The sequence below is a fragment of the Hibiscus syriacus genome, unplaced genomic scaffold, assembly GCF_006381635.1.
Source record: "Hibiscus syriacus cultivar Baekdansim isolate YM2019G1 unplaced genomic scaffold, ASM638163v2 tig00110882_pilon, whole genome shotgun sequence".
Classification (NCBI taxonomy): Eukaryota; Viridiplantae; Streptophyta; class Magnoliopsida; order Malvales; family Malvaceae; genus Hibiscus; species Hibiscus syriacus.
The window spans coordinates 353,162-365,406 of record NW_024062896.1 but is presented as its reverse complement, the minus strand read 5'-3'; the positions used below and the strand labels follow the sequence as shown (position 1 = coordinate 365,406).

Genomic DNA, 12,245 nt, shown 5'->3' with positions numbered 1-12,245 from the left:
TTTAAAAAAACACACAAATTAAAATGTTCGAAACTTCGAATTATACAGTCCAACATCCAAACACAAAATTTAAAAGTTCGAAATACAAAATTGATACTATGATAAAAATTATTTCAAATGTAAAATTTTTAAATCTAAACTAATCTAGTAAGAATACTTAGAATAAATACTGATAATATAAATATATGATAATAAAAACATGTTTAGTATAGTTACATGTATGAGATAAAGTGTCTAATACGTGTAGTGATTGTTGATATGTTTATTAAATTATGAACATGCCAGCTTTGTTAATTTAACTACTATGAATTGATTTAACTTGTCTTTTTCTCTATGTTACATGTAAATATTATAAATACTATATGATAAATTGATAATGTTATTATGTAATATTTGAACTAAATGATATGTTTTAATCATTTTTAATGTGAAAAGTTATAAGACTATAAGTTTTTTATAAATTAAATATATATAAAATTAAAAAAAATTAAAAACTTAATTGGGTACTCGGATACCCAGAAAAATCAATTTTTGTGACCCGGGCCCGAACCGGAAAGTATCGGGTCGGTACCCGACCCGGCCAAATAATTTTTTTTTAGAAAAATACCCGTTTTTTTAGATTCGGATCGGTGAGTCGGCGGATCGTGTCAACCGGGTCGAGTATTTTTGCACAGTAGGAGCATGGGACTTGGGGGCATCAACCAGTGTTAAAAAAGAAAAGGCAAGGTGAACCAAAAGATGATGGAAAAGCATACAATAAAAAGGAAAGGGTTAAAACATGTTTTATCCCCTGAAAATCCGCCCACATCTTGTCGGGAAAAAAATCAATGATAAAAGAATTGATAAAGGCTCAAGCTTGGCTAGTCTAAAGGAACCCTAGAGGTGTTGTTATTGCATAATTGGGGAGTTGGTTTGTCTAAACAGAGTATGCACAAGCATTTGGTGATGGCTAATGTAGGACTGACAGTAAATTTTTTAGTAATATGAGGTGATTATAAGATAATATATATTTATATTTTTTTTATCAATTGACAACGTATATATTGTAAATGTATATGCTCAAATTCAAGATATCTAGAAAAAATTACATTTTCTTTTACCATCAATACCACTTGATACATTCACAATGAGAGGTAGTCGAGCTTCAATTTCTTTCTCTCTTTTTATATCTTTATTTTAGATATTTTTTTGTCACTGTGATACTGATTTCTACACAGATTTTATAGTTGAAGTTTCATTGCAATAATTAAGGCTAATTAGGTGTAATGGCAAATTAATTAGGTCAAAATGTTGAAAAAAACCGTGGTGTATATCACACCAATTGCATAAGATTACATATGTCGCAAAATGGGTATGTTCTTCAGCAGCCTATGTTGAAATTACGCCTGGAAATACCTGATTTATTCATCATTACCTATAAAAATATTTCTCACCTACGAATCTATTAAATAACCTCAATGGTAAAAAAGAATGTTATTCTCTTTAAATGTCTTGGGTTTGAACAACTGTGTCTGTAGAGTGTGTGTGCATTGTAAATTAATTAAAAAAATTATAAACATATACTACTTAATAATCACCTCATAATATTAAAAAAAATATTACCTACATATTAATTTGGACTTTGTATATATATTAATATCAACATTTCCAAGAAAATACAATTAATTATTTTACCTTTGAATTCCCGTTTCCTTTTCTTTTAGTTATTGACTAAGTGCTTTTGAGGTCATATGTTGTAATGTTTTTGGTTGGTCATATTTCATCATACGCTTAAGGAAAGAAATACTCAATATATATGTAATGGAAGAAGCTGTTGAAAGGATTTCTGCCTTTTTAAGGAAGATTTTGGAAGTGTTTTTTTATCGGACAGTCGATCATGAATCTCTCAATTGGTTCGGTATTATATCCTTATGATGTTTATAATTAATTTTAGATTTTATTTATCGTATCCTTCATGACTTCGAAAATACCTTTTAACCATATATGTGTGTGTTTACATTGTAGATAATACTGTTGTTGGATTCTCTATTTATGCATGTCATTATCTTAAACCCCACCACTAATCTGCTTTTCATATTTTCAGTCTCTCATACTCTCCCCCTAAATCAAACAAATGAAAAAGGTGGAGAAAAGATAAAAGGGGAAAGGAAGAAAAGAAAAGGACTGTAATTTGTCCTAAAAGACAAACCAAACCAGCTGCTATATTTTTCAAGGCTCAAGGCCTTTCCCCACATAAAGATGAAGATGGATTTTAGGAGCTACCATGTTGAGGAATTCCAAGCTCCTACTTTCATTGAATGGCTCAAGCCATCTTCCTCTCCTAGTACTCCTCCTCCTTCATCACTATCATCTTCTTCTTCATCGTCTTCATCGTCGTTGAATGGTAAGCGAGTTCAATTTATGAACACGATGGCTATCTTGATACAAGATGATGAGCAGCATGGGAAGGAAACTGTTCAATGCCTGCCTCTTTTAAGCAGGATGACAGAGAACAAATCATTGAAAGAGAATATTGTTAAAGAAGAAAAGATGGAGAAAGTTGCAGTTTCTTTGCACATTGGGTTGCCTAACAGTAGTGCAACAGATCATGAAGATAATTGTAATCCAGTCGTTGAAAACAAGATTTTTAAGGAGGATGTAGAAGAAGAAGCCATCAAGAAAAGCTTCAGCTTCCATGGATGTTCTTTCAACAAAGAGAGTAGGTTTTGGATCCCAACACCAGCACAGATTCTCGTTGGCCCCATGCAGTTTGCTTGTTCCATATGTAGCAAGACTTTCAATAGGTACAATAACATGCAGGTCAGTCAAATTTTCATCTTTCCAGTTATTTAATCTTATGAACCAATAATAGAGATTTTTAAAGTGGTAGGAATTAATTAGATGAAATTGATTAGGAAGAACTAAAAGGAAAGGTGTGAGGGCCATGGGATTTTAATCTGAGCAGCTTCATTTTCACAGCTTTGGATTCTTGTTATTGAGTGAAATTTCCACTATTTAATCACTTTAATCATTCAACTTTTAATTAAAAGATATATCTTAATGTTCCTTGGTGTTGCCTTTTTTTATTAGTAATCATGTCTTATATATATTCTTAAACATCAAATTCCGAATTTATTTTCTAATTTACTTTTACTTTTGGTAATGAAGAGAATACAATTTAAGAATAGGTACAGAATGATTTTTTAAAAAAATATTAAGAGTATGAAGTTATTTGAAGGAAAAACAAGTGAAGGGAAAGATTATTGTTGGTACAGATGCATATGTGGGGGCATGGATCTGAATACAGGAAAGGGCCAGATTCACTTAAAGGAACACAACCAGCCGCAATGCTGAGGCTGCCATGCTATTGCTGTGCTCAAGGCTGCAAGAACAACATCAACCACCCACGAGCCAGGCCATTGAAAGACTTTAGGACACTTCAGACTCACTACAAAAGGAAACACGGAGCAAAGCCCTTCGTGTGTCGGAAATGCGGCAAGCCGTTTGCCGTCAAAGGCGATTGGAGAACCCACGAGAAGAACTGCGGCAAGCTCTGGTATTGCACCTGTGGCTCCGATTTCAAACACAAACGGTCCTTGAAAGATCACATTAGGTCTTTCGGAAAGGGCCATTCTCCTCACCCTTGGCTCGACAAGGAATGCACCACGGGCTCCGAAGATGAACTCACTCACTAGGCCGTTCCATTTCCAAATACACTTTAACTTGCGCACGTGTTTCTGAATTAGGTATCGCTTTCTTACATGCTTCGTGATCGGGAATAACAAGGAAAAGAAAAGGGTTACCTCGAGTGGTGAAGTAGATGAATTTTCTTCTCTTCCATGGAGATTTGAAACAAGTTTGGGTTATTTTTCTAAGGGAGAAAATTTATCAGCTTCATTGCTAACTGGTAATCTTTTACTAATAGGACGGGGATTTGTATTGTTTTCCAGACATTGAAAAATGATCTGATATGTCTTTACGTGTCTTGGCTACCAGCATCATCTTAATTATAATTCTCAATCAATCATGTTGTTTTTATGCTTTTAGTTCTAAAGTTTTGTATATATCGTTTCCATGTATAAGCATGCATGAGAAGCACTTGGTCCATATATTAAAGGTTTCCTGCATGAACACTTTCCAGTTAAATTAATTCATGAGTGGTTTGTTGATTTAAAAAAATAATAGCTAATGTATGGTAAAATGCGATATTATGATAGTTGTAAGTACTTCATTTCATCTGATTTGGATTAAGAATTATAATCAATAGATTTTGAGGAAAGTGATGAGTAGGAGATAATAAATTTAAAAGACCAAGAGAGAGGAGAGTTCAGATCATTCCCTCAGTCTTACAATGAGAATTTATATATCGACCCTTTGTACTAATGTTAGAACTAATGTCATCATGATTATGTGTATGCTGACAAAGTAAATAAATTGGTTCTGATAGATCTCCTAAGTTTGTCAATGATTTCATGGAGGAAATACGACTAGTCGTAAAATAGGAAGACTTCGTCTTATGAAATAGTTTTTCCAGAAATTTTAATAGACATAGAAGTTATTGTTTTATAGAAGAGCATTTCATAAGTATAACAATTAATGGTTTAATATTAATATGTTTTCTTAATCTCTTTTGAGTATTTGGTTGAAAGATAAAAAGGAGATTAAAAGAAAGTTTGGTTAAACATTTGATTACCTCAATTAACCCATATCATGGCACCAACCACGCGTATATAATGAAGTTCATGAATGCAATTTCTTTTAATTATGAAATAGATATATCAATGTAAAGATGACGTCAAAAATAATCTAGCCATGGTCATTGCTTACAAAATTTGGCATTCTTTTGTCAAACCTGGAGGTTTCACCAAATCATCCAACAAAAGATTCTCTCTCTCGATCAATTTTAAAAAATAATAAATAATTCAAAAGATTTAGAGATTTTGACTGAGGACTAAATGGGAGAAATTCTGAAATTTAATGAACACTTTTCAAATATTGAATTTTTAAAGAAAAAGAGGACTATTTTGAAAATTAGTTGAACTCCAGGGTTTTAAGATGCAATTTTTGTTTTCAAATTTGAGACTAATTCGCGCAGATTAAATGCCAGCGCCTCTACTAATTTTTATTTTTATTTTCCCCGGATTAAAATCCTAAGAAAAACCTAACTCGTTGCAAAGATTCTTTTACTTATGACTTAAGTCGCTTTTTCATTGATTAATGCGGGTTGATTAACGAGTTGAGTAGCTTAAACTCAACTGGGTTCAAAATTTGTTAAACGTTCGATTCGAGTTGGCTTGACTCAAATTCGACTCGAAACTTTAACGAGCTGAGTTGAACAAAGTCTAATTCGATTCGATAAGTTAAGGAGCAACTCGTTAATTTTTTAAAATATATTTTTAGTAATTACTTTAAAATTATTTCATTCAACAAATAAATCTAAATAATAATAATTAATTTATTAATAAAAATAATAATGAGTTAACTAATCTATTATTTTTTAATAAATAATAAAATATTATTAATTAATAATATTATTTTAATACAAAAAACCCTAATATCCACATACAATATTAGTAAATTTTATTTTTAGTTAAAAAAATAAGGTAAATTTTTTAGTGAGCTTAACGATCAACTAGTCGAGTAGAGCAACAATTTTTTTTAACAAGCACGAGTCGAACACATTTTTAACGAGCTTAACAAGAAACGAGTCGAGTCAAGCAGCAAAAATTTTTAACGAGTATGAGTCGAGCATTGTCCAACTCACAATCGACTCGAACAATAAGCACCCCTATTAATGCCCATGCAAATCCTTCCACCACCTATTTACGGATAAGATTTTGGAGGATCGTAAATTATTTATGTTTGATTCGATCAAAGTTCGGTCAATATTCAAATTTAAATGGACTCGATTCGAGTCATTAATGAGCCGAAACGAATTATTTGATATCCGACTAGAAAAACTCATGAACAACTCGAAATATTAATATATTAAAATTTTAATTTTAAAATTAAATTATTAACAATATTGACATTTATATGTAGTTTTTTTAATCAGTATAAGATTTTTATGTACTTAAGTTTCAGGTTCGAATTCGAGCTTCAATCGAGTTAAATATATTAATATTTCGAGTTCAAGTTTTTTTTTTGAGTTTAAGTGTAGCTTTAATTTTTGATTTCGAGTTCGAATCGAACTTCACAGTTTTACACTTACAAATTTTTAAATCGAATTGAATTCAACTTTAAATTTTTAGAATCGAGTTGAATTTAGTAATACTCAAAGTAATACTCAAATTTGATTAAATTTGTTTACTTCCTACGTACTCAAATTTTCTTGCTTTTTATAAGATTTTTCTAAACCTAAATGAGGTCAATTGACCCCAAAAAACTACACGTCAATCCGTCCTTGGTCCTAGGCTTGTAAACGAACCGAACGCACACGAACGGAGGTATATATTCATGTTCGTTCATTTAATAAATAAACGAACATGAACATAAATGAACAAATTTTTTTTGTTCATGTTTGTTCATTAAGGAATATAGCTTGTTCTTGTTCGTTTATTTAAATAATAAAAAACATAAACGAACACGAACGAACGAACATAAACGAACAACACAAACACACAGAAAAATTATTCAAACACAACAAACGAATGCAAAAAAAGTAAACAACAAGAATAACAACTTAAAATTCATTAATATAACATGCAACTTTAGAGTTAATTTGTTCAAATACGATAAAAACATACATAAATCATAAATAAGATATATGAACATAATAAAGTCTTAAAGTTAATTTGTTCAACAAAACAATCTTCTTGAAATCCAAACAACTTCAATAATCTTCGTAACATATTCAACTTGCCCTCTGTTCAAACATAAATGAACGAACATAAATGAAAGAACATAAACGAACATATAATCGAACGTTCACGAACGTAAATGAACGAACAAGCCCTTTGTTCATGTTCATTTATTTAATTAAACGAACGTAAAATCTTGTTTATGTTCGTTCATTTAATAAATAAACGAACATAAACGAATTTCCCGCCGCACGGTTCATGAACGGTTCGCTGAACGTTAAGTTCATTTACAGGCCTACTGGTCCCCAAGGATTTTAAAAACCAATATTGGCATTACTCTTGTTGCCTGCTCTTTGGTGCAGAATATGTATAACTTTTATGAATTCTATTACAAACCAGAAGGAAATGATTTCATGTAATGGAATATTCTTCAAAACCTTGATGCTTATTGCATTGATGCCTTTGGGTCAGAGCTCTCAAATTCGGCTTCATCCTTTGATTTGGCACTGTTGGAACCTCAAGATTGGTCATTTATCCGGCCGACTCATTGTATCATGTCAAGTCAATCTTAAAATATGGGCCTCGAATTTTACTTTTCCGTGTATGCCGCATCTCAACACCCCTGTTAAACTTCTGGGAGTTGAGAAACTTCCATTTGGGAGCTGTTTTGATGTCACTTTTGCTGAACATAAATTCTCCACCCAACATATGTTCTTGTTCTTTCAACATTATCCAATGGAATACTTCCAATAACCACACTTTTTTTTCTCTATACAGAAATCATCATGTAAGGTCCTACATGAAACATATCTGAAAGGAAAAATACAAGATCAAGCCGGCTACTTGTGACAATTCACTGAAATAGACTTTCATCAATTAATCAAATCATGCCGGCATTGAAACTCACCTTTTTTGTGTTTCTTCTGCTATAATAAGGTCATTTTGCTGGTCATGGTTCCTCACCGTTTCCAGCTTTAAGCTATTATTCTCTTGGTTTTTCATCACCATGAGACTTTCTCAACTTCCAACTCTTTTGTTGTTCATTAGTTTAAATCTGGTTCATGGGGACAGCAACAAAGCAAAGGTAAGGAAATAAAATCTGTTCATGTTGATTTGATTTAGGTGGATAATCTGATGGTGTTTCGTTGTGTTTTGTTCAATTTCGCAGCATTATATTGTTTACATGGGGGAACATTCTCATCCCAACTCGGAATTTGTTATCAAAGCTAACCATGAAATGCTTGCTTCAATTACTGGAAGGCATGCACTTAGCTAATTGCTTGTTGTTTTAGAAGTCTTAATTTATTCACTGATACTATGGGTAATTATCGTTAATGAAGTTTTGACATATAATTTTCAGTTTGGAAGGAGCAAAAGAAGCTGCACTTCACCATTACAGTAAAAGCTTTAGAGGCTTCTCAGCCATGCTTACACCAGAACAAGCACAAAGAGTTGCAGGTATTGTTTCGCAATTATAACTGTGTTTCATGCAGTTTAAATTCTTACCGATTGCACTTGCGTTGCAGAGAACGACGGGGTTGTTTCCGTGTTCAAAAGCAGGACAAATAAGTTCCATACAACACATACATGGGATTTTCTAGGAATAGACTCCATTCAACAATATAAGGATCATCCAATGGATTCATCATCCAATGTTATTGTTGGTGTCATCGATAGCGGTAATGCACTAATGCTTTGCAGGACTGCATCTGCTTGCTTTTGCTGTTTCTTGAAATTTTCCTTCATAACTTCTCCTTATTTAAAATGATTCTTCAGGAGTTTGGCCTGAATCGGAGAGCTTTAGCGATCAAGGATTGGGTCCTGTGCCTGAAAAGTTCAAGGGAGAATGTGAAACCGGAGAAGAGTTTGCATTGTCTAACTGCAACAGGTATGCTGACATTCCCAATGTGAACTCTCCTCTCGATACTTATCAGTTCATAGCGATTTCCCCCTTTTTATAATGATGTTTGACATCAACAATCAATAAGATTTATATGAAAGAGATTGGCATAGAATAATTGTGATTCCAATTATACATTGGTTCAAAATTTTCAGGAAAATTATTGGTGCAAGGTACTATTTCAAAGGGTTTGAAGCAGAATACGGGTCTCTCGAGTCACAAGGAGGGCCTTTCTTCCGTTCAGCTCGGGACAGCGATGGTCATGGAAGCCACACTGCCTCCACCATTGCTGGATCAGTTGTAGCAAATGTCAGCTTATTTGGCATGGCCAGGGGCACTGCAAGAGGTGGTGCACCTAGTGCCAGGCTTGCAATCTATAAAGCTTGCTGGTTTAATCTTTGCAGTGATGCTGATGTTCTTTTGGCTATGGATGATGCTATTAGCGACGGTGTCGATATCCTTTCTCTTTCCCTCGGCCCTGATCCTCCACAAAGTATATACTTTGAAGATGCAATCTCCATTGGAGCTTTCCATGCATTCCAAAAAGGAATTCTAGTCTCCTGCTCAGCTGGAAATTCGTTTTTTCCAGGCACTGCATCGAATGTTGCTCCTTGGATCCTCACAGTTGCTGCAAGTTCCGTAGACAGAATATTCAACTCAAATGTATATCTTGGTAATTCAAGAGTTTTGAAGGTAACATTCTGTAAACATTTTTGCTCTCAGGATCCCAACCTCAATCCCTTCTTCAACAGGAAAACCAAAAAGAGCTTGAAATGAACACAAAAAGTGAAGTAAAAAGAATCTGGAAACTGCATATGAGTTTGATATTTACCAGGATGTTTTTATGTTCTCAGGGTTTCTCTTTAAACCCTCTGAAAATGGATGCCTCATATGGTTTGGTAGCTGGGAGTGCAGCAGCTGCCAAAGGAGTGTCACCAATCAATGCTAGGTATGCCTAAAACTTCAACTCTGCAGGATTATTTATGTGGAACATGTTCATGATCATCCTATGCCTCAGAGTTGCATTTTCGATGTCCATTAATGTGTATAATCGCTCGAATTATGCCAAATATTCTTTCCAAATACTACGACGCAACGGTCTAAGATAAAGCTTGGAACAAGGCCCAGGATTATTCATAATGACGAATGGCTTCTCAAAACTCATACCACTCACTAACCAGATTCATTTTCTACTATTTTCCAGCTTTTGCAAGAACAATACTCTGGATGCTACTTTAATCAAGGGAAAGATTGTGGCGTGCACAACTGAGGCAGTAACAGATAAACGAAGAGAGAAAAGCATATTTATAAGACAAGGTGGCGGAGTTGGTATTATACTTATAGATCCATTAGCGAAAGACGTTGGGTTCCAGTTTGTGCTCCCAGGTACTCTAATTGGTCAAGAAGAAGCAGTGCTGCTACAAGAGTACATGAAAACGGAAAAGTGAGTGTATATTGAGAAGTAAATATGCAGTCTTACTGTTTCAGAACTAAGTAGTAGTAATAGTACTAACTACTTCTATTACTACAGGAATCCGGTAGCCAAAATATACCCGACGATAACGGTTTTAAACACTAGAGCTGCACCAGCAGTGGCTGGATTTTCTTCCATGGGACCAAATGTTATAACTCCAGAAATCATCAAAGTAACTACTACTGGATTTTCAATACTGTCCTGCACATGCCTTAATGTGACATAATCCCTTCTATTGTTTTAAACAAGTTTAACGTGCAAATTTTATGCAGCCAGATATTACGGGACCTGGACTGAACATTCTGGCAGCATGGTCTCCCGTAGCAATTGTAGACACCGCGGAACGCTCGGTCAACTATAACATTATCTCTGGAACCTCGATGTCTTGTCCTCATATTTCTGCGGTTGCTGCAATAATAAAATCAATCAAACCTTCATGGAGTCCGGCAGCCATAAAGTCCGCAATAATGACAACAGGTTAACAGTTTTATGCATTGAATAGTATCAGAATAGTTGGTTGATGGATGAAATACAGTAATTTTCTTGGTAATACTTTACATATAAGACTTCATTTCTTGCTGCTACAGCTACTGTCCTTGATAACACCAAACACCTCATTGGAAGACAACCATTTGGAAACGAGACCACACCATTCGACTACGGATCTGGACACGTAAATCCGACCGCGGCACTTGAACCTGGTCTGATTTATGACTATGATTCGACCGACCTCATCGGTTTTCTTTGCAGTATGGGTGCAAGCCCTGCACAAATGAAGAACCTCACTGGCCAACTAACCTATTGCCAAAAACCTCTTGTACCATCCTATGATTTAAACTACCCTTCAATTGGTGTGTCCAACATGAACGGAAGTTTATCTGTTCATCGAACAGTTACATATTACGGTAACGACGCCACGGTTTATCATGCATATATAGATCATCCAGTTGGTGTTAAAGTTAAAGTCACGCCTTCAAAGCTTTGCTTTACGAAGACTGGAGTGAAGATGTCTTTCAGGGTTGATTTGATGCCCTATGAGAAGAGCAACGGAAGCTTTGTGTTTGGGGCTTTGACATGGAGCAATGGCATTCACAAAGTCAGAAGTCCTATTGGTCTCAGTGTGCTCTCTGTTTAAAACAACAAACTGTTTACTGCATCTTTGAATTTGAGTTGATCTTTGTGTAGCCATCTGTTATCAATAATATTGTGCATGCCTTTGATCATGAAGGGTATAGCAGAAAACAAGTTATAATTTCTAAAAAAAATCTTATCCAACACATGTCAGTAATTCGAAAGGGACTTGATGCTTATCTTTGACTAATTGATAATTAAGACACTTTTTTTTATTAATCTGAGATAAATACAATGTAAGTAGTATCTGTTTAAAGATAACTCTCAACCTTTTGATATTGAACGCTTGTACCCTCAACATTCATGGTGCTCGAACCCGAAATCTCAAAGAATAACAATAATTAAGACACTAATATATGAATTAGATGATAGTTTTTTCACCTTGAGCTATCAATAGTGGTCCTAAAGATCTTGACACTTTTTTTTCTTTTTTTACAAAATTTGAATGCATTGAAAATAAAGTGCAAAGAGTAATGAATATGTATTATTTATTGATTTTTTAATTATAATTAAATGATATAATTATAACAATTAATAAATTAAGTATGATTGTTATAATAGACAAATAAAATAATATGATTGTAACTAAAAAGTTAACGTCTAATTCATTTACAATAGTAAAATGATATGTTTGTAACAATCGATTAATTAAATAAATTGTTTGTAGCTTTTAAAATATAGTAATCTATTTATAATCTTATTAATAATAAAGTGATTTGTAATATAATTTATATTTTTTTTTTCAAATGACGCAAACGCAAACCCATTGATTTGCTTTTATTTGGCACATGTTATTCCTTATACTTGAAAAAGTTCACGTTTAATTAATGAATAACTAGACGTCTATACATATTAATATCTCATTTAGTCCCATGCCCAACTTGTTTTATTATACTAGCATTTCATTGTATTGTATATAAACCATTATAATTATAAAAATTTAAAAAATAAAAACCGTGAT

The 12,245-nt window shown here is 33.6% G+C and overlaps 2 protein-coding genes across 3 annotated transcripts; both read left to right on the top strand.

Annotated features, from left to right (window-relative positions):
• The first annotated feature begins 2,105 nt into the window (after window positions 1-2,105).
• LOC120144178 (zinc finger protein WIP3-like) lies at window positions 2,106-3,971 on the top strand. Of its 2 annotated transcripts, XM_039158310.1 has the most exons (3): window positions 2,106-2,376; window positions 2,431-2,799; window positions 3,255-3,971. In XM_039158310.1, exons 1-3 carry the CDS (start codon window positions 2,239-2,241, stop codon window positions 3,672-3,674), a joined length of 927 nt encoding a protein of 308 aa, XP_039014241.1. In that variant the 5' UTR covers window positions 2,106-2,238; the 3' UTR covers window positions 3,675-3,971. The 2 variants fall into 2 exon arrangements, with proteins under 2 accessions (XP_039014241.1, XP_039014240.1); XM_039158309.1 differs by having other exon boundaries at window positions 2,106-2,799.
• Window positions 3,972-7,744: 3,773 nt separating this feature from the next.
• On the top strand, window positions 7,745-11,318 carry LOC120144176 (subtilisin-like serine-protease S). The gene is made up of 11 exons (XM_039158308.1): window positions 7,745-7,863; window positions 7,948-8,039; window positions 8,140-8,237; window positions 8,306-8,458; window positions 8,556-8,667; window positions 8,835-9,372; window positions 9,534-9,628; window positions 9,884-10,123; window positions 10,211-10,325; window positions 10,426-10,630; window positions 10,741-11,318. The coding sequence occupies exons 1-11, from the start codon at window positions 7,786-7,788 to the stop codon at window positions 11,286-11,288; spliced, it is 2,274 nt and encodes a 757-aa protein (XP_039014239.1). The 5' UTR covers window positions 7,745-7,785; the 3' UTR covers window positions 11,289-11,318.
• Window positions 11,319-12,245: the final 927 nt, after the last annotated feature.

Excerpts from the sequence above, each read along its gene's own strand:
- LOC120144178 (XM_039158309.1), top strand. The coding sequence starts at position 2,239 with ATGAAGATGGATTTTAGGAGCTACCATGTTGAGGAATTCCAAGCTCCT. Across the intron at positions 2,800-3,254 it reads ATAGGTACAATAACATGCAG|ATGCATATGTGGGGGCATGG; the intron begins GTCAGTCAAATT and ends TTGTTGGTACAG.
- LOC120144176 (XM_039158308.1), top strand. The coding sequence starts at position 7,786 with ATGAGACTTTCTCAACTTCCAACTCTTTTGTTGTTCATTAGTTTAAAT. Across the intron at positions 10,326-10,425 it reads TAACTCCAGAAATCATCAAA|CCAGATATTACGGGACCTGG; the intron begins GTAACTACTACT and ends AATTTTATGCAG. Across the intron at positions 10,631-10,740 it reads GTCCGCAATAATGACAACAG|CTACTGTCCTTGATAACACC; the intron begins GTTAACAGTTTT and ends TTGCTGCTACAG.